General features: G+C 39.3%; 2 protein-coding genes and 1 non-coding gene across 5 annotated transcripts; 1 reads left to right on the plus strand and 2 right to left on the minus strand.

Annotated features, from left to right (window-relative positions):
• Window positions 1-127: 127 nt before the first annotated feature.
• Window positions 128-12771, minus strand: bend4 (BEN domain containing 4). 3 transcript variants are annotated; one of them, XM_023328236.1, is made up of 6 exons: window positions 12086-12771; window positions 6091-6654; window positions 4523-4614; window positions 4377-4400; window positions 4049-4289; window positions 128-2885 (listed from the first exon to the last, which is right to left on the minus strand). In XM_023328236.1, the coding sequence occupies exons 1-6, from the start codon at window positions 12531-12533 to the stop codon at window positions 2653-2655; spliced, it is 1602 nt and encodes a 533-aa protein (XP_023184004.1). In that variant the 5' UTR covers window positions 12534-12771; the 3' UTR covers window positions 128-2652. The 3 variants fall into 3 exon arrangements, with proteins under 3 accessions (XP_023184004.1, XP_014325390.1, XP_023184003.1); XM_014469904.2 differs by having other exon boundaries at window positions 4377-4436; XM_023328235.1 differs by having other exon boundaries at window positions 4377-4439.
• Window positions 3718-3789, minus strand: trnad-guc. The gene has a single exon. It is a non-coding gene; the product is annotated as a tRNA-Asp (tRNA).
• Window positions 12772-13041: 270 nt separating the features above from the next.
• shisa3 (shisa family member 3) lies at window positions 13042-18421 on the plus strand. The gene is made up of 2 exons (XM_005802071.2): window positions 13042-14927; window positions 17484-18421. Exons 1-2 carry the CDS (start codon window positions 14657-14659, stop codon window positions 18044-18046), a joined length of 834 nt encoding a protein of 277 aa, XP_005802128.1. The 5' UTR covers window positions 13042-14656; the 3' UTR covers window positions 18047-18421.
• The last annotated feature ends 4027 nt before the right edge of the window (window positions 18422-22448 follow it).

Here is a 22448-nt window from a genome sequence, read left to right on the forward strand (position 1 = left end):
AAAATCTTGATTAAATTAAATATCAGTGAAATGTGATGAGAAAAACAGTGACAGTTCAAGGTTACGATTAATGATCTGTTTATAAAGACATTTTGAACAGAGAGGACTTTTCAACTTCATCTTTTAGTTTATTCATTGGAAATAAAAAAAACTTTTACTGAATATTTGTAAAAATTGAATGTTTCACAGTGTTGATTACAGCCACTTTGAGTAAAGAAGTACATGGGAACAAACGCACACATTCAGAACAGCAACACAACAGCACAATCCAACAGTTTTAAGGTTTCTCTGGCACTTATCTACTTGGCTTTTTAAAGAGGGAGACATTGTATTTTCTGAAAGAAAAAAAAAAAAACTTTAACAATAACCATACTTTATTTTACACAATTTACACAGCACGTTTTATGGGTGACTTGGCCTCACGATCAGCTACATTCAGATGAAGAAAACAATGTTACATATTAACGCAAAGAAAGTTGTTCAGCATGAAATCTTTTTTGAGGTGAGTATTTAGCTCTTTACATCCGTTTGTCCCCAGTGAGACCATGAAAAGTGCAAATAACAGCTTCAGAAATAAACAAGTGCTTCATGCTTTCTCTCTCAGAGGAAGTAGACGCTTTCAGTCATTGTCAGGGAACAACACACATCACATGATGACACAAAGCTTTAACATTTTACTATGTGAATGTCTTCTTACTCATTTAAGGCTTCATAAAGTGGCAACTGCCTTAAACTAAAGATCTTTAATTTTGCCTGTGTTTTGCTCCTAATTTAGGTTTTAAATAAAAGTATTTATTGCACACTGCTGCCCATGAAGTTGGATAAATTACAGTATACAACAAGGTTTCATTTGTCTGACTTAATCAATAGTATTTAGTAGGATGTTGGCTCCGTTGCAGAAGAGCCAACATCTTCTGACAGATTTCTACCTGTCAGAAGATTTCTAAAGGTAGCAATCTTCAGAAATCTTTCACCAGGCTAAGAAGTGTGTTTATGTGCATTTTTGTTTCCTATTCTTCCAATAGTGCATTTGTAAGGTCAGATACTGATGTTGGACGAGAAGGAATATTTATGAGAGGAAGCAGTCTGCAGCCGTAGGTTCTAAATTGCATCCACCTGTAAATATGGAGGAAATTGGAGCACTTGGATTTAATCATTTCCATAGGTGATCCAATAAATTTGGCAAAATAGTGTATTTTCTACCAATTTTAATACAATTATTGTGACAATGTGGTCTATTTATGACATGCATATGTGCATATCTTCTGAAAACTGCTTTTAAAGCATAGTAAAAATTAAACTAACAACAAAAAGAGGAAAAGTGTGTAAAAAGAGAATTATTCAAACCTGGTAGGCAACAGTGAACAAAAAGTAATGGTATCGATGCAAATTTAGACAAAAACACAAACTAAAGTCATATGTCAATTCGATAGGACTAATTACTGGACTCTAAACAGGTTAAAGACACAGAAAACTTTGGTTAAAGTTGTGCTGTAAGGTTGCCCTGACGTCCAAAACAATTGAACACCCTCCCCAAAAAAGTCTTTGATATTTAATTTAACTATTTCTTTTCAATGTGACTTTGAAATTTATGTTTGTCTTAATTGCAGTGTTTTCTAAAAACAAATTTCAAGAATGAAATTTCTGTTTTGTTGCTTTACGTTTAAATGTTTTTAGTATTGACTTTATTGTGAATTTGTATCTAGCACCTACTGTGACACTTGGAAGCAGTCCACTGAATTAAAAGAGATGTCTCCTTTAAAACTGCCAAAAGTAAAATTTTGACTGAGAAAATGCAAGTATGAAACAACCGTTTTTGCTAATGCGCTCATGGAAAAACATTTGTGTCTCTCCTGTGGTCTGAGGATCCTAAAATTGAACCATGATCACCATTGTTATTTTTGGAGGTAAAATGTGAAGCTTGGAAAATCGTGAACAAGGATCCCAACTATAAAGTACGGCTGTGGCTGCAGCATCATGTTTTGTGTGTGGTTTGTTGCAGAAGGGACTGGAGGCTTTTTAAAAAATAAAAATGTGGTTTCAATTACATGTAACTACCTCCAAAATATAACAAGATAACTTTTAAGTTTGGTTGTGACTTGGAACAAATGTCTAGTGTTGACCTACATATTTTTGTTTAGATTAAATGAAGATTGAATCAAAGTCAAAGCGCAGCAGAGCGAACAAGCGAATGTGACGATGTCAGAGGCACTCCTGTTAAAGATTTCAGGTAAAGGTGCTTTCACTACATACAGATGCAAACAGATTAAATGCTACTTTTAGCTATGAATATTATGAAGGTGCAGCTTGTGTAGATATATGGAAATTCTAACAGAACTATGCTATAAATTTAACACAAAATATTCTCTGAAACTGACTTAGCCCTAAACATAACCCACTGACAGTTGCTATTTAAGGTAGCAAAAAGGAAGACTCAAATTCTTTTAAAATTGGAAACTGGCAAAAGTCAAATTTTGACTCAAAAAATACAAGTATAAAACAACCAAAAAGGTTATAAAATTATTTAAAGCAAGGGCTGGAGTTGTATTCTGTGTAACACGCTTTCTCTGGAATGTTTTTAGATAAAGGTTGGTGTTTCTAGATATGTTGTTGTACAGCTACATATTAAGGTTCATCATTTTTTGTATAGCTTCAGTCCGACTGGCCATTCTGGCAGCCTTTCAGAAACAGCTCATCCTGCGACAGATGTCCTTCGAAGCCGTCCATGTAGAGGCTGCTGGTGCTGCTGCCGCTGCTACCCAGGAATGTACCTACCGCCCGGCCCTGGCGGGCGTGGCCGACGGCGTCGCTGAACACTTTGTTGATCTGCTCCTCTGAGGGCATCCACCAGTCTGGGTTTGAGGCACAGTGCATCCGGATAAACTCTGAAAGGTAAATAAAAGTTATTCTGCTTACTGGAAAATCAAAGCACAGTTAAGATTTGAGTCAGGATTTTGAAAGTGAGATGGCTAAGATTCATATCTGGTGGAGGAAGATGAGAAAAGAATGACCAAAAACACAAGAGTCCAACGTAACAATGTTTGTTTTACTATAGTTGAGTTGCAAAAATATATAGTAGTTTGACTAAGTTTTAGTTTTGTTTTTCAACTTCTGATTGCTTGGCATTTTTATGTCTCACTCTGAAAGCTTGATGTTAAAAAGAAACCTGAGAAGGATCACAGTTTAACAATCATAAATGATTATATTACTATGTACTGTTTAATCCTAAAAATACTGTCATTTGTTGTAATTTACAAAAAAGGATTTAAATGATGTGAAAAGCATTAAATACTCTCACCTGACAAGAAATACTTTTAAAACGGAAATGTCACAATTAAAAAGTGCTTTTATATATGTTGAGAATAATGTTGAATTAAAACAATTGCTCTTAGGCATTGTTGGGTAGATTCTGGAGCTTTTTTATCCATCTTTCATTTGAGAACTTATAAGTGTCCCGATAACAAACTGCCTAATGCACAATTTCTTGTTGTGTGTGCTACTCTGCAGCTGGGAGCACGATAACCAGGTGCATAGAGTGTGGATTCCTTATTTTATCTGCTTGTTGCCATGCATAAAAGTCACCAAAGGATTTACAATTATTTACTGCACGATTCTTACTCTTACTTCAAAGATGTTTTTTTTTTTTTTTTTATTTAATTAGGTAAACCCCATTGAGATCTAGATCTCATTTTCAAGAGGGACCTGAAACAAACTTCACTCCCCATCGGGGAATCGAACCCCGGTCTCCCGCGTGACAGGCGGGGATACTCACCACTGTACTAACGAGGAGATATAATATATTATTTGTAAGAAATCAAGATCACTATTATCACTGGCAAGTAAAAGTTTAAAAACTCTGACATATTAGTCCTTAAGATAAACGTAGTCTCTTAAGCCTTAATGGTGAACCATTGAATGAAACATTGATGTAAAAGCAGATAAACCTGCTTGATTAACAGTCTAAAATCAGACGTTGTCACACTTCAGTGCTTTAAATCTGATGGTGAGTGCATACTCTCCTAAATCAGTGGAGACTGAGGCGACGCACCTCTGAGGCAGCTGACTTTGACTGGGTTGAGCGGCCGTCTCTCCAGGCCCGGGTCTCCTGAGTGCACCGAGCGCTTCCTCTTCCCCAAACCGCAGGAGAACTTGAGCTCATCCGTGGTGAAAACGTAGCGGATCAGGTATCGCAGGAGCCGTCGGCCATCTTTCTTGGAGGAGTTGACGGCTTCGTCCCACTGCTTGTTGGTGATGAAGAGCGGGTAGTTCTCCAGCAGCTGTTTGCTCCCCTGAAGGGAAGAGGAGCTAAACTTAGGAGTTTGATTGAAACAAAGAAAAAACACTTGTATGTATGATCCAATGATTAAACGACAAACCTCAAAGACGGTTTGTTCTTCCTCCTGCAGAGATACATCTTTTAATTCCATATTGTCACACTGCTTGAAGATGGATATGATGTTATATTTTTCTCTTTATCACATTGATAATCCTTTATAAAGCAAAACACAAGCCTGTTTCTCACCTCAGTGAGCTGCTCCTCTGGCATTTGCTGGGCCAGCTGGTTGTGAAATTCAAGGACAGCCTTGAAGTAGTCCAGAGTATTTTGGCAGGGAACTGGGGGAAAATATAAACAGGTGTTAAAGTGAACAATAGTAGAAAAAAATCCCTGCAGCAAAAATAATTGATTTTGTAAACCTACAATCATATCCTTAGATTACTTTTTTACCTTTCTTATAAATCTGAGAAAGAATTTTGAACATATCTTTATTTTATTCTTAACTTACTCACAACTGCAACATATTACTATTTAAAGCAACTTAGCAAAATTATATTTTATGTGAGAATATGTAAACATTTTTCTTGTTGCTACAATTCCTGTTTGTAGAGGTGAATTTTTATTTATTTTCAAATGTAATCTAAAAATTCATTTCTTTCAAGTAATAGAAACTCATTCACAGAGTCAAATATATTACAGTGAAAAAAAAAATATTTGACGCCTCATAGATTTTTTTTTGTCATAACTAAATGTCTGCTTTATTGTGATTGTGAAGGTCATAACATGGACATCACAGAACATATCTGTGTTAGAAATATTTTGGGGAATTTCATTAGACATACATTATAAGAATCAAATTACATCCCTCTGCCGGCAATGAATTTATAAGACACTTCTCTTTTTAAATTGAATTACTCAATTAAATTAACTTTATGATGACATTTCTGCCCGTCGTGTAAAGTTCAATGCTGTATCATGATCTATAATCCAATTCACATGTGACTTTCCCAAAGGTTTACTAGAAGAATGGGTAGTGACTTTCATATCAATGGAAAATATAGCACATGTAATACTGTTTCACTCCAAATGTAATTTTCAATTATGGTTACTTTAGAAGCTTGTTGTTTTTCTTCACCACTAACATCTGAATGTGACCGTCTGCCTGGACCCTCAGGCCCAGTCTGGTCCCACAAAGGTAATTCGTACTTAAACATACTTCTACTTACTATCGCTTTAAATGTGAGAGCTTATAAGCTGTCTAATATTTAATTAAATATTTTAAACCAGGTTTTATTTTCATGCTTTGTCTTTAATGAAAATGCGTGGATGGACAGATAGAAAGAAGAAAAGGAAAAGATTCTCATTAATGATCCATAGAGACAATCAGCTCAAACTTATTTAAAAAGTTTTAAATGATTTAAAGCAAGCAGAATACCTATGATACCAGATATTCTGAAAAACATCCAGCTCATTCATTTGGAAATAATACTTAATTCTTACTCTAACCGTACTCTTAACAAGCTTAGCACAATCAGTATTCTATCCATTATTAGTCTTACATTTTCTGTTCAAATAAATTGCTAACTTTGCCTGGCCAAGACAGAATTTCAACAATCGTGCTATTTCCTTCTCTCTTTTGTCATATAAAATCCAAAAAAAAAACTGTTTTGTTAAACTTTCTCCAAATTAATCCAAAATGTCACAAAGAAAACAAAAGCAAATGAGCGCAAGCAAGACGCAAACAAACACAGAGAAAGAAATAGGAATAACTGGATTTAACAACAAATTGATGTTGTGGTCTTGGATTACTGCACCTGGAATGTTCTCCAGTTTGTTACGCAGCTCCTTGTTCTCCTGCTGCAGACACAGCACCTCCTGCTCCAGCTCCAGGCAGCGGGGGCAGCAGCTCTCCTCCTCCTCTTCCTCCTCCGGCAGCGTGGACGACGGGTGTCCGTACGACTCTGATGGAGCCGGGGACCCCCATCCTCCCAGGTTGTGTCTCGACGGAGACACGTCTAAACCGCGCTCGGCGGGAGCACACTGCTCCCCTTCGAGACCTGCAGCCAGGTGATTCTGAGGCCCAGAGAGCAGGTAGCTCTGTAGGGAGTCCGTGAAGATGCGGAGGACGGCAGAGGTCTGGTGCTGGTTGGAATGGCTTTGCTGGGCCTCGTCCTCGGGGTCGGTGGTGGAGGAGCTCTCCGGGGGTTTCAGCTTCCCCTGAGAGGAGCAGTGAAGACCCTGAGTGTCCCCTCGCCCGTCTTCCAGCTTGATGTTAGAGTTGAGGGAGGAAGACGGAGGCTCCAGGAGACGGCCATTGTTGAGAAGGTTGAGGACTCGGCTGCATTGCTGGGCGAAGGCATCTAGGATGAGACGGTTCTCTGTGGCACAAAAGGAGGACAGGAAGTAAGAGAAGAACTGGTGTATGTTTTTTGTATTTTTGGTCAGTTCTTATCTGCTTATCTGAAGGATCAAATTATAAATTTCATCTCAAAAGGTGCAAAACAGGTGACTTCTGGATGGATTTCAACATGTTCAGTACAACTGGCTTTGCAGGTCAATAACTGAGTTAGACACAGATTCTATCTGTGTCTAAGAAACACAGTAGAGCCGTAAAAAATAAAGTTATGGAGACGCTTAATGCAGAGATAGATAACAGAACAGTAGTTCAGGCTTTGGACTTGTCACACTGCATCTTTTAATCTGTTATTTTAAAATAGAAAGAGTATTGTATATACTTTTTCTATTAGGATTAGAAATCTTAGGTCAAAAGGCCTTTGGAGGAGCTGCAGTGTTCCACAACTCAGGTGGAAGAATCTGGATAGAACTGTAATTAGTTGTGAGCTCAGCAAATCTGGCCTTAGAGAAAGACCAGAAAGAAAAGAAGCCATTAGGAGTTCGGTTTGCAGTTTGGAAAATGAGTGCTCTGGTAACATAAAAAAGAAAAGAAAATTTAAATTTCTGGCTATGTTTAAACCACTATGTGTGGAGGAAAAGACTGCGCATCAATCCTCAGCAATCCCATCCACAGTAAAATATAATGATGGTGGTAATGCTGAGGGAATGATTTTCTTCAGCAGGGAAAGGGAAAGTCAGCAGAGTTTATGGTAAGATGAATAGAGCTGGTCCTGACAGAAATCCTTTTGAAAGCTGAAAAACCAACTTCAAACTGTGGTGGAGGTTTGCCTTAACAGCAACCACAGACATAATAACATAATATTATGTCATAATAACACAATGGATACTTCAGATCAAAGCACAATCATCTGTCAGAATGTCTCAAAGTCCAGCTCTAAATCCAAAAGAGAATCAGTGGCAAGGCTTGAAAACTGCTGTTCAGAAATTTCCCCCATCCACTCTGACATACGAAGGCTCGCCACACTTTGAAAATAACTCAAATGGTGTAAAATGTTCCTTCCTTTTAACTACATGCACTGTTTTGTGTTGATTTATGACATAAAACTCCAATCAAGTAATTGGACGTTTGAGGCTATAACATAACCTTGAGTGTGAATAGTTTTGCAGAGCAGTTGGTATTACAAATTTAGATGAATTGTAAACATTTTTTTCTTACAATTCATTGTGCTGATGTTCTTAGGCTGTAAGTACTTATTTGAAAACTTAATTACTCAAGCTGACAATTGTTTGATCTTCAAATAAAGGCAACAGAAAGAAACAATCTGCTCACATACTAAATAAGATGCTACCTACTTTCACTTCTCTTTTTGAGCTAAAGTGCTCCACAAAAAGCCTTGTGTGAGCTGCTTTGTTCATAGAAATGTCAGCTTTATTATGGTGATTTATTCAGATGTCAATAAACTCTAAGGTCGCCATATCTGCTGTGACCAAGACAATCAGCACATAGTTATAGTCCAGATTCAGGCCTCAGTGCGCATATTTCCCCCGGTAGTCTGGACACGTCTCGGTGAAACGATCCCACACACCTCCACGTAATGATTATGAGTCTACTGTAGCTGCAAACAAAACACACAAACAGACCCGATGAGTTCTGGGCGGCCGCTGCGGCATCGGTGCCACTCGCTCGGACGTGTCTATCAGCCTGGCGCAGATGTGTCGCATTTATTAATATGCGTGCTGTCTCTGTTTACCCGTGGAGATGTGTCTGATATCATTCACCCTCACCCCTGCTCCCACCTCCCCCTCCTCTCCCGGTCTGTGGCACTGAGAGCTGAGAGCCTCATAAAATTTCATTAAAAACAACACGGTCGGCAGAAGCAAATTTATGAGGCCCATTTGTTTTAATCACGACTCTTTGGGAAAGGCTTTTCAATGCAATTTGGGTTATTGTGTGTTGAACTGATTGCAGGTTCCAGGGTCTCTGCTGCTGCGCTTCACAGAAAAAGGGACACCCAGTTTCTCCCCTACAGGAAGGAGAAAGACAATAACCTGTCTCATTTGTGCAGATAAAACCACTTTGATGTACCATTATCACCTGAGGAGTGGCACATCCTGCATGGCGTGTGTAGATTCAATTTGGCATGAAAAGTGCTTGTCGAAACATATGCAAACAATAGAACCGGGTTAAACTGATCTTTCGACATGCTATCACACATTTGCAATAAAACGATTTAATATGCAGCCGTTTATGTCGCCCAGAGTCTGTCTGAAAACTTGACTGTGAAGCTGCAAAAAAAAAAAAAAAACGCAACAGCACGAAGAGCCTCTGCTGCCTGCAGAGATAACCAGATTAAAATCTGATTAAAGGATGCTGTGTCTAATATTTAATTTTGAAACTGCCAGGATAAGGTTCATCGCTTTCATCTAAATGTTGGCTCCCACGGACCAGCCCTCCACATGGGGAACACATTTCTTGCCTGTATGCAGCCTGCTAATGAACAGCAGCTGAGGGGGAAACAAAAAAAAAGAAAACATGAGCAGGGAACAATGAGTTTCAACAGGATGACGGCGAGGACCCGTAATGGTGCACAGAGAAAAAGGGAGAAATGCAAAGAGTGTAATTTTGTGCACATGAAGAGGAGATTCGATCACGATTGCTCCCATTACACAAGTAAATCAATCACTGCTGACAGGAGGAACAAAGGAAGAAATGGAAAATATGAGGATTAGGAGATGCTGGGTTTTTTTCTATCAGCTTATTGACTCTGCTTACAGTTTAGGAGTGTACATCTAGGAAGTAAATACAAAACATACACAATGAATCAACCCCTCTAGGCTGCACTGCAGGGCAATTGGTTGCCTTGTAGGAAGCAGGTCCTGGGTTCAAATCCCAGCCTGGGGTCTTTCTGTTTGTTCTCCTACAAACAGAGAACGACATGCATCCTACATGCATCCAAATGTTATATTGATGAACATCCTCCCAGAGTCTAAGGACACGTTAAGTTTGGTCTGGCTTATGTGCTTAAAGGGTCGGTATTACTTATTTTCTAGCCATATAATGCCATTTTATAGCATAATCTTCTGTTGTTATAAAAATACTGCATACATCAAACATAATTGAAAATACATTTGACTTTGTATTTGAACATCTGAAAATTGGCCCCTGTCTCTTTAAGAAGCTCCTGTTTTTTCCGACACTGAGCCTTGAGCATTTTGTCACAACAATACTCCTTTATTTCACCATTTAAAATTGTTCTTATAAATGTTGCACTGACAAGTAGTTTGTCTGACAAGCTCAGCAGATGCACAGTCCTACCAGGTGTTTATTTACTTCTGCCGCTAGTCTGGAGGAGCAGGATTGAGGAAAGAAGTGGGAAAGAGCTGCTCTGTGAGGCAGAAGCTCGGCTTGCAGACTGTAGCTACAAGAAGGAGCTTTGAGTAAACAGGAAATGGCTGCCACAAGAGATTTAAAGAATCAAGGTGACACTCCAGGTATGTGTTTGATGAGGGAATTAAATTATAACATAATATAAAGCTATAAAAAAATCTATTTTGCATAAAGCCACCCCTTTTAATATTTTATGGATAAATTTAGGACAGGCAAAGACAAATTTTATGAGTTTCAACATTTACTGACTTATGTGTTTCATGTACCTTCATTTTATGTCTTTATTAGAACCACTTTGTGAATTTATGTCACTTTGCCACGGTCCTGGATTGAAAATAGTACCAGTGTTAAGTTGCACAAAATTCAAGACCAAACTTCGGCTTTAGGAGAGAACAAACACAGCTTTAATTAACATTTGCAAATGGAGAAAACATACAAAGCTCACATCTCAGTGAGAATCAGATGAGTTCTGACTTGGGGCTGAACGTCCCCTCATCTATAGGACACATCACACATTACTTAGTCACACCCCCTGGCTCAAGTGTCAGGCAAAAATCTATAAGTTACTTATCTGTAAGTTTCAGTTGAGCAGGGTTGCATACACATTCACAGCTCAACTCTGGCCATATTCTCTGTGTTTCTTGTGGATAAGACACCCTTTTAGGTTTATCTAACGACACATAGTAGATAACTTCTACTTTCTTTCTGTGTCCAAATAGACATTTATCCAAAAAAGCCTCTCTGCTGATGGCTAAACAGATACTAGTAACTGAACTTCTACAAAATAGGCTTATCACCTTAGCCATGTCTAACATCTCTAACCGCTGAACACCCTGCTCTTCACTTATTTGCGGAGGGTCAGAAGAGCATATGTCCTGCGGAGCTGCAACTGAGTGCAAACCTTTAATAAAAACATCATAAAGTGCACATTCAAATTTAATTAAACATTGTTAATAAATTTTTCCTTCACACCAGGATCTTACTGTTTAGGCGAATGAATGTGGATAGTTACAGAACTGTAGAATTATAGGCCAATTTTATGCGTTGGTGAAAAAAACAAAAACACGTTTTAACAAGTATGGCTTCTATAGTTATTTCAATGCACAAACTAAATATCATCAGATTGTTTAAGAAAGGAATCTTTTTCTTTGGTGTGATCTACACCTTGGGTTCCCACATGACCACACGCTTCTGGCAGACCATTTGACCAAAAAGATTATTATTAGATTAGTTAATAGAAACATTAAAAACTAATTAAAAAATATAAATGTCATGCTAACTGAAATACATAACTATCAAGAGAAATTGATTGGACAGATTTAAATAACATTTTTGAGAAAGCTGAGAACCCAATGTTTTTCACATATGGTGTTGAAAAACACAATATCAGTTGTAAAGCATCTGTAATCACAGCTAAATAACTCAGTCTATGGCAGTCTATCAGCCTATTTAAACTGAGTTACAAAGTGGTTCAAAATCTAAAAGTACACTAAAAAGGCTCTTTCTTGTGTTCACACTCAGATTTATAAACCTTAAATTTAGTTTTAAACAACCTCCATTGAGAGAGCAACTATTCAACTTTAAATGTAGACCTGCTTTCTTATAAAAAGACCATTTAGTCAAATGCTAAATCACAATTGCCAACATTGTGTGCACCACAGGGAGGAGTCCACTCCCATCAAATGGACATAAATAAGCAATAAGAAAATAACAGGAAAACTGGCAGATGTTTGTTTTCCTCATGGTGCCCCCCTTTCCTTTCGCCCTGGGCTGAAAGCCATATCGTCATAACAAAAACCTCCACTGGCTTCTGGTTTTTATGTGCCACCCTAAAATTACTACCATCTGGCCACCGATTTTACCACCTTCTGGAGGTGCCTATTGGTAGATCAGAAGGAATAAACACTTGAATATGGTTGATATAAAGGGAATATTCCACGGTCCCATAAGAATATTTAGTTTAAGGAAGGCACGAAGACTGGTGAAGTATCATTATTTAAATAAAAGACACTATATAAGAAGGAGCGGAACTAACAGAGCTCACTCCGGACAAGTTTCACACCCACCTGTGCTGATTCCGTAGGTGCAGTCCGGGGAGAACCGGGGCTCCGAACCGCTGCCGGAGCGCCGCTGGGAGCCGAGGGATGCCGTGGCCGCTGAGGTGGATGTCGGGACCCTGCTGCTGGGCCTGGCCTCACATGGGAGACGGTGGTGCTGTTGCTGAGGCAGCGGGTGATGCTGCTGGTTGCTGCTGATAGCGACGCTGCTTTGGTGGAGGTGGTGCAGGCGCTGCTGATGCTGCTGCTGGAAAGAATGAGGCTGCTCGGGATGGAAAGTGAAGGGATGCCCGTCGCCAAACACAGGCAGCTCCAAAGCAGCGGACCGATCAAAGCGCGACTTCCCCGCGGAGCGCTTGCTCTGGAAGGGCTTCAGGGTGCTGTACGGACCCCGCTGCTGTCGGCACATCTTCGGGGCGCAGGGCCCTTCATCCGCGGGCTGCATCTCTCCCTCCATACCGGCCGGGTGTCAAGCTGCTCTTTGTGGCGTGCTGGCCTGACAGACAGCTGATGAGTGAGCGATCCGACCGTCACTGTCTGGCTCGGTTTCCCTCCACACACACACACATGTACGGCGTGAAGCTGGTTTACTGACAAGTGGCCGCTCCAATCCCCAGTCGGGAGCGCAGACATGAGACTCCCTCCAGAGGGAAATACAGGCGGGACTTCTGTGTAGTCAACATCCCCACCGAGAACAGCGGGGCGCTGTAGCTGCGACGTGAAATTATACTGAATAAATAAATAAATAAATAAAAATCCTACAAAAAAAAAAAAAAAAAAAATAGGACGCAGAGGCCATTTTGGTTTAGAACAAAAAGAATCGACATAAAATAGATCAAACATTTTATTTTAAAAAAGCCAAAAAGTTGCTGCTACAATAGAATTAAAAAAAAGATTAAAAAAAAAAAAAAAAAGAATAAGGGAAAAAAAAGTCTAATAAGCAAATGAAATAATCTTTAAAATATACCGCAGCTTCATGGTCTGATTTATTTCATCTTTAGTAACAGCCTACAGACGAGCGCCTAAAACACAAGTGTTTACATCTTTAGTCTGTTGCAAGTTTATGTTTGACATCAGCTGTGAGAGACAGCTAACAGCTGCCCTAAACACCCCTGGCTTAAAAGTTAGTGTGGCCACGAGGGGGCGCCGCCTCAATAGGTTTCAAACAAGAACCACAGGCTTTTCCGTTCAATAAGACCAAACAGATCAGCGGGTTTTACGCCATTTAGCATTTTTACAGCATATATAAGTTAATGGTTAAATTAAAATTCAGACAGAATTAAGTAGCAAATCTAAACTTTCATATAATTTAAATGTAAATAGCATTTTTGAAAGTGTGAAGGAACCAACAAGATGTACATTTCAAAAGCAAAATGAATCTCAGAAATTCTACAATAAAGTAAAATATCTAAAATTAATCTAAAACTACCAAATAAATATTGAAAAGTGGCACCAAAAAATCACCAGACATAGCATGACCTCAAGTGAATAGCATCAATCATCACAGAGACAACAAAATCACTACCTGTCAGACATTGTGCCTTGCAAATGTATTCAAACCTCTTGATATTTTCACATTTCATAACATTAGAGCCACAGATGTTGGTGTATTTTATTGCGGTTTATGTGACAGCTCAACCAAGACTTTTGCATAAAGTCTTACACTTCCTTCCTTCCTACATTTAAGAAGCATGAAGACTTCTATACTGTAGGTAGAGTAACAACATTTAAAGTCCCACAAAATCTGGAAAGAAAGAGAATTTACAATTAAAAAATGGGTAAATATAAAAAAAATATCAGCCAACAGAAGAAAAACAACTCTGTAGGAGTCAAATATGACCACAAAACAATGGCCTAAACAAAGTAAAATAAAAAACACAACGGATGATCAGACAAAAACTACCACAAAAACATACCTTCCCAAATTAGAAAGGAAAATAAAGGTATGATTCTTGTTTAGACACAATGGACTGATGTTTATCCTATAATTGTTAACAAATTCACACAAACAGGGTCAGAAATTGTAGTCAGGTTTTGTTTCTCCAACTTATAGTTGCTGAAGGGAAGTCCATCTCATATTTATAACGAGTTAAGAGAAGAACTTAATGTCGGTCTTTAGGCATCTATATGCTGTTGGACAACGTGAACGCGCACGTACGGATGAAGTGGGGTGCCGTGCGCGCGCCCAAAAGCACAGATTCACAAAAGCAGCAGATCAGCAGAGAGGTGAACACACACACAGCCTCTTCTCAGTCTGCTACACCAAAGCGGAGAAGAAACCGGAGCAGTTTGGTTCTGCTGGGTTTTCCCGTCTCCTTCTGGACCAGAACTCGCCACGGAGATGAGACTTTTAAAAGTCACTTAAACCCATCATTTGGATCCTGCTCACTTCAAACGCCGCTGATGTCCCACCGCGCTTCGGATGCAGCAAAGATGGCATAACTTTACATGCATTGGGTCCAGTTTCGCGTGGGGACATTCATCCCAGCTCGGACCCCGTGTCCAGGCAGCTGAGGCCGAACAAGAAGCGAGGCGGCGGGAGGAGGAGGGGGAACCGTGAACCCGGAGCGGCCGGGCGGGATGGTGCGCCTCTGGAACTGCCTGCTGCTGGGATATCTGACCTGGAACCTGCGCATATCGGACGCTCAGGGGGAGTACTGCCACGGCTGGCTGGACTCTAACGGGAACTACCATGAGGGCTTTCAGTGTCCGGAAGACTTTGACACTACGGACGCGACCGTGTGCTGCGGCTCCTGCGCGCTGCGCTACTGCTGCGCGGCCGCGGACGCACGCCTGGACCAGGGGGTCTGCACCAACGACAGGGAGGTGGACAACACGGAGTTTGCTCCGCGTAAGTTTAGGGAGTTTTTATTGTTTAGAACTCAAAGCCAATTAATGGAAGTCTATTATATATAATTTTTTATTAATATTATTTTAAAGCAATATTTTGTACAGCAGCAATAACTATACCACTGATATGTTACTAGTTTTTTTAAATTACAAAATTTGCTTAGATGCTTGTACTGTTTACAATTAGTTGTGGCAGATCTTTCAGTAGAGGTCAGAGGTCAGCTGGAGAATCTGGACGAGGAAGAACAGGTTAAGTTTCAGACTTGGTCAGAAATACTTCATGTCTTTAAGAGGAGACGGGAGTCTCCAACAAAAAGAGCGCAATGCAATCTTTTTAAATCACGGTCAAAATAGAAATATTGCAAAATAATAAAAAAAAAATGTAGCTGCAGAATCTCAACCCAAGCTTTTAGGCTCATTTTCTTGTTCCTTGGATGTATTTTCTTTTCAGCTTTGAACTTTTAGAGAGCTGCTTAGATTCAATAAATTCATGCTGTTTCAAAGTTGTATTCTCAGCATTATTTTGGCTAAAGAGTCTAGTTTCCAAGCCACCTGCTTTCATCTTTGCTCCAGATGCTTCCTTTTACCTCAGCACACTTTAGATTGTTATTTGTGGAAAAGCTGGATATGTTATGATGCAGCATATCTCTGCCTCTCGCCTGATGTACATAAAACACACAATTTTAATATATTTTTCCAAAGATGAAACCTGAAGAAGTGGAGGTTGAAGGTTTTCCAGAATCAAAACTAGTTTTTGCACAAGTTGGCAACGTTCTGCTGCCAAACAAAACTTGTTTTAAACTGAGCTAATCACATCATTATTGCACGGAAATGCGTTTTTACAGCTTGTACAAACCATGCAAAGTAAGCTGTGTAGGTTTTAATCTTCTGCTGCCTAAATTTAGAGGTTTTATCAGTTTTCTTTCAATTTCCAGAAGGGAAACGGGGGTAAGTCTTGAACTGATTTCACTGCGTCTCATAAAATAAATAAATGCTCACAGATTTCCTTCCTGAGCGCAACCAGGCTTCATGAAGAGCAACTTGAGATGTTTGGGGGTTCAGCAGGAATGCGTCCCTGTTTTGGTTAAAACATTTCATGGGTTTTAAAAGAAAACATGATTTAAAGTGTTTGATAATGATCCATTTGTCTGGATAAAGGTTATTTTTGTATACATCCTTGGATAAGCATTCATATTCTTTGGACATTTCCCACATTCAGTCATGTCAAAGCCACAAATCTTAATTTCTGTTTCCCAGATTTAATGCAATAGGCCTCATAGTAGCATATTATTTGAAATAGATGCAATACATTGCACAGTTTTAAGAATTTTTAACATGGAAATCTGAAAAGTAAAGCTGGCGTTCATATTCAGTCTTCTGTAGTCTCAAATCCATGGGGGAAATCCAACGCTGTGTGTTTTTTTTGATATGGGCATTTGTCCAGGGTGTCATTAGATAAGGGGATGAATGATATGATGGTCATCCCACAATGAAACATGTTTATGGCAGCCCCATGCTGCAAAGTTAAGAAAGATAATCAGAATTTAAAGGAGCTAAATAAAGGGTAAAATCTGGAGAACCCGTTAGAGGCAGCAAAAAAGCATGTTTCACTTTCCAGCAGGAAAACAAACCCAAAGCTACAGAGCTAGAGATTTAACTGAATGGTTCGAATCAAATCTGTTTTTAGGTGTTAAAATGGATCAGATAATTGAGAATCTCAGACGTTGCTGATCTATTCGGAGAGGTTAAAGCTACAGAAATGTAAATTTTTCACTGTGTGAAGCTGATGGAGACATATGCAAAAAATAAAAAAATAAACACAACATGCAGCTCTAATCACAACAACCAGAGGTCCTAAAAAGTACTGTATATTGGTTGTACTGGACTTTATTTAGGAGAATCAGAGTAAGGGTTGGGCAGGAGAATATGAATGGTAATATTCAGATTTTTATTAGTAAAAGATGATTTTCTTGTGAAATACAGCACATTGAAGTTTGTGAAAAATATATGAGTAGTTGTGCTGAGGTCTGTTTTTATGAAGTGGATGTCACTAAAGTCTAAATTCTGGTGGTGAATTCACTTCTAAAACCTGATAATGAACTTCAGATCTAGAACATTTTCACTAGAGGTTCACCAATAAATCGACCCCGACTTCTTCAATTTTTGGAGATCAGTGATCGACCGACAAGTATCTTATCTACCTCGACAAAGGTCTAAAAATGATCCACGGTCCTATTTTTGCTCTGCTGTGAGAGGTTTGACTGGCAGACCCAGTCAGCAGGTCAGGTCTGCACGTTTGGAGTCAACAATAGTCACCACACTGTTACCTACTCAGCGACTTTCTTTCCATATTTAGAAAGATTTCAGATTTAACAAAATCAGTATTGGCCAAACACTGAATTGGCGTTCAGCCAGAAAACTGCAATCAGTGCACCTCTAATTTTCACAAAGTTTCAAGTGACAGACATTTTTTTTTCTATATGTAATATTTTCCAGATATGAAGCTTTACTATCATGGCTGTAGATCTTATTTGCATTTACTCCTCCTCTCCCTCAGAGCCCATCTATGTTCCTTTCCTCATGGTGGGAAGCATCTTCATAGCCTTCGTCATCGTTGGCTCCCTGGTGGCGGTCTACTGTTGCACCTGCCTGCGGCCCAAACAGCCCACCCAGCAGCCCATCCGCTTCTCTCTGCGCAGCTGCCAGGGGGAGACCATCCCCATGATCCTGACCACGGCCCCGCCCAGCCTGCGCGCCCCGTCTCGGCAGTCCAGCACGGCCACTACCAGCTCCAGCTCAGCGGGTGGGGGCAGCTCCACGCGGAGGTTTTCTCTGGGGGGTCCGGCCCAGCAGCAGCACGGCTGCCTTGTGACTGCCACCGTCTCCTCCTCAGCCTCCACTCCCACTCAGACCCCACAGACTCTACTACCTCCTCCACCACCTCCGCCCTACACATCACCGCCCATAACAGGAGCTCTCCAGCACCCACAGCTGCAGCTCCACCAACCCTCTCACCCCGCTCAGAGCACCAGCTTCCTGCTTCCCCAGCAGTACTTCTTCCCCCTGCAGCCTGACGCCTTCACAGCAACCAAGGGCTTTGCTGACTTTGGACAGAGCTGACAGGCGTCACCAGAGGCTTACAGGAACTCCATGAGTCACTGAGAACAAACATGGCTGCCCAGGTTGTGATGTTAAGGACTGAAGGGGTGGACACAACAACAGGCCTGTTTGGGGGCCATTTCTACATTTTATGCACTTTTATAAAGCCAGCAGATCCCTGTGGTCTAACTAAACTCTTGTCCAACTTCCTCCAAAAACATCTAAATGTCTCGAAATGTTGTTTTTTTTAATAGAAGTATATTATACAGAGAATGTAGGAAGTTTTAAATGTAAAAAATGACACTTGAGAGTGAAGAGACACTTTCTTTGTGTGGAAATGTGGGCTTTTGTGAAATAATTTCTTAATGTACACTAATTAAAAGCTGTTTATTGTCAGTTCTGTGAAGCATATCAGAGATCTACACAAAAACAACTCTAGTTCCCTTGGGTCAGACATACGGTCATGGGAAATAATGAGAAAACCCTTCAGCAGCTTGTATGATTTTGTGACATTTTGATATAAGGATATTTAAAACAATCTAACAATACCTAAAAACACAAGTATTATATAGAAATACTAAAAATGAAGAAAATAAATTTCTAGCTTTTTTGTAAACTGTGAAAAAAACACTGCAGCTTCCCTAAGGGTAATAGAAAAAGGGCACCTCCATGTTTAATTCAACTAAAATTAAACATTATCTCATCAGATAAAGGTAAGTTTATAACATCTTTATACTCTGTATTATGATGGAAGTTTAGACCTCAGATATCCAGCTTGGTGTCCCACTAACCTTTGAGAGTAAACACCATGAAGAGATCCAAAAAGCTCGCAGAAGAAGATTGGTGCGGTTTACGAGTCTGGTAAAGGACTTATGGAGGTCTCAAAAGAATTTTAAATCATTATCGCTTATAAGAGAATAACGGAGGAGGCAGCAACTAGAAACAGAAAATCAGCAGGAAGTGGCCAAGAATAAAGAAATTAAATGTCGTTGGGGAGAGTTGAAGCCCAAATATTCATATCATTTTGAGAGCGATACAGACAGTACATGGAAAAACACCCCAAACATCTCAGTGACTGAATACAAAAAGTGCAGTTAGCTTTTAGAGTTCATATTTTCTTCCATTCCTCAGTGTCTATGAAATATATTAGACACTAATGTGTGAGGGTGTCTTATTAAAGCAGCTAAATAAGTGAGTACTTAGCCCTCTATGGCATGACTTTTTATTTTTGTGGGGAAGAAATATTTTCCTGCATTCTTTGGGAGCTTGGTGGTCCCTAATTACATGTCAATCATAAAATCGGACTCTGACACCTCCTGGAACCAGATTTGGGTTTGTTGCCTCAGGGTAACATTGGTCTAGAACACCAAGATTGTCTACACTGATTATGAGAAATGAAATACAAATCAAACAAAAACTATATTCATAAAAGAACTATTTTTTGGACAAAAATATGTCAAAAATCATGCCCCCCAAAAAATAAAATAAAGGAGCAATGTGAGGTACAGCTATGTGGTTTGTTGCCTGAGGGCAACGCCATGCCATAGAGGGTTAATGGGGGGCGGCTAGTGGACTGGTTGGACCAACAAGGTAGCTCCCTACCTGTAGCTTCCTCTTGCGCCAGACTTCACAGCAGGAATGCAGAGCTGAGATCCGTCATTGTCAGTGCTCAATGAGCATGGCATGGTCGCAGTGTTAAAAACAACTCCCTCCAGAAACAGGTTTATGTTGCAGCAGGAGCTATAGGGTAGCCTCCACAAAGACCTTTCTGTTCCCCGGTTACCTGACTGTGAAACTGATCTGGTGATCAGCATCTCCTGAAACCTGCCGCGGATGTTTGCGATGCACAAAGTTACAGCTTTTATCACAAAAATGCATCTTACAGGATGAGTTTCAGGGTGAACATCTGCAACACATTCAACGTCTGTCCTCTCAAAGGAAAGAACAAGTTGGCAACATATTTAGAGTGTCTCTGGAGAGATGCTTTAATGCATTTGGAAAGTTAAATAAAGCCCTCCTTACAGGCGCACTCAGACTATTTTTTGTTAAAAGTGTTTTATGAACTTTGCCTCTTTTCTGAGTTGTAAGCTCTTGAACACAATTCAGAAAAACCACACAACCTCTGTTTGCCACAATAACAAGAACACATTAGTTAGGATTCTTCATATAATCAAACCCTGTTGTTGGGATTTGTGGTCATTTTTCCTAGCGAAACAATGTATTCACCACCATGATTAACAGCAGGCACGATCATTCATCTAAATTATGTCAAATAAAAAAAGAACCAGCTTCATGTCTCTTTGTTTGGGTCAACTTTAAACATCAGATACAAAGAAACATTACTAGATCTTTTATTTCTTTCTGAAAATCTGGCTGCTTTAAAAACAAGTTTGTTGAAGACATAAATCAGTCTCCCTTACCAAATAAAAATAAAATCTACAAAAATGGATTAGTGCCCCTGAAAAAAAAAAACAAATAAAAATCTGACTTTAATCTGAGAGATCTGATTGTGGGTTAATCAGAGAACCTCATTGCCATTATCCTCTTACAGTGAGGAGGACAGTCTCTATGATAACCACAAGATGCCAGCTGGTTGTTTGGGGGGCTTGGCAGAAATAAACATCTCTTCTGTTCTACAGTCACAAACATTAGGTGGATTTTTAACTGGAACCGTGCGCTTCAGGTCTCACAAAGCGGAGCACTAGAATAGAATAGAATAGAATAGAATAGAATAGAATAGAAATAGAAGAGGAACTGTGACACTATTGGCTTGTTTTTCTTTCAAACACCCCATAAAACATTTTGGGATTAATGGCATCAGGAATTATTTTCTAAACACCATTAAGGTCTTAAGTACTGTAAGTATCCTTCTGGAAAGAAAAATACTGAAAATACTGCGGTTCATCAGGATAATGATGCACAACATGAAAGAAACGATTCCTCAACACAGAGAAGTCAACCTTCTTTCATGACAGTCTGCAGTCTTAAGGAATGGTAAAGATCTGTGTCTGTACGCTCCCACTTTGTAAAATATTTTTAAAGTTTAAATGCCGTCTTTTTAGCAAGCTGGTTTGACAAGTGACTAGTGATTTAGTTCATGAACTCAAATTAAGGGTTGGATTCTTTCAAAGTTTTAATGTCAAACTGAAGGCCTGCAGGCAAAATCCAGCTAAATCTAAAGGACCACAGAAATAGAAGCTCAAGATCACTTAAATATTATTTAAATCAGTTTTTATTTGTATGGTGCAAATTTTCTTCAGTGTTAAAGGATGGCAATATTTATTTATAAAAGTACTAATTGAATGCAAAGAAATATTTTGACAATTTGTTAATAGGTAGTTTAATCAATATATTCTGCTTCCCTCTGAGGTCATTTATTATTTAGTCATTTAAGGTTTTTCACACACAGAGGTGCCAATAAATCCAGACAGCATAAACCACAACCCAGCTTATGGAGCACAGAACCAATTTAAAAATCCTGATGATGGTTCTAGGGGTTCAAAAAGCAGTGAAATGGCCTTTTTCAAAACTTAAAACACCAAAATGTTCAATGAGTAAGAAAAGCTTATTTGTGATGTTGACACAAAGCTATAAATCACAATGAATTTTTCAGTTTTTTGAAGTTTTCTTTTTAGAGTAAAAAATTAAGTTTCATACTGCAGACATTTTTCCATTCTTAGTTTGATCCTTTTCCACACCTGTCCACAATTTGAGAAGGATAATTGTACTAAACTCTATTCTCCTCCACACTTTCATTTCCAGGAACATAAATATAACCCGATGAATGCTACATCCATTTCAGTCAGTGCATTACCCAGCAGCCTCTTCTGTTAATTTGCTATCTTTGGATCACTTCAAAAGATGGCGTCCGTTTTGTTTTTACAGTGAATGCTGCAGAGGCCAACACAGGGGCCCCTAGTGTGAAACAAGGAAATTAGTCTGGAGGCTTGTCTGTTACAGTCAGACAATTAAGACTACAGCAAAAACCGCACACAAATTAATCAAAAATCTGTATTTGACCTATGATCTCATATTTCCTGGTGATGTTTTTGTCCTCTCTTTCCCTGTTTCCCTGATGTTGTTGCTTTTAGAAACACACAAAATTAATCAAAGATCCAAGTTAGCCGCTTTCACTTGATTTTATTCAAATCCTGCAAAATATGATTAGTTTCTATATTATTAATTCGATGCATTAAAATTGAACTTAAACTTTCATTAAGTTTAATGAAAATGAGATAAAGGCCAGGGACATTTCTACAAACAGATTAAATTTCTTTCCTCTATTATGTGCTGTAGTGGCAGAAAAAAATTAATTGGCAGATTCTGCCTAAAAAAAATCCCACAAATTGGGAATAGACTAGGAAGATCCTAATCTGAGCATCACTGGTTGCTGTCTATACATGCACAAAAATCAGCCAGTGTG

Source organism: Xiphophorus maculatus, chromosome 23, assembly GCF_002775205.1.
Source record: "Xiphophorus maculatus strain JP 163 A chromosome 23, X_maculatus-5.0-male, whole genome shotgun sequence".
Taxonomy (NCBI): Eukaryota; Metazoa; Chordata; class Actinopteri; order Cyprinodontiformes; family Poeciliidae; genus Xiphophorus; species Xiphophorus maculatus.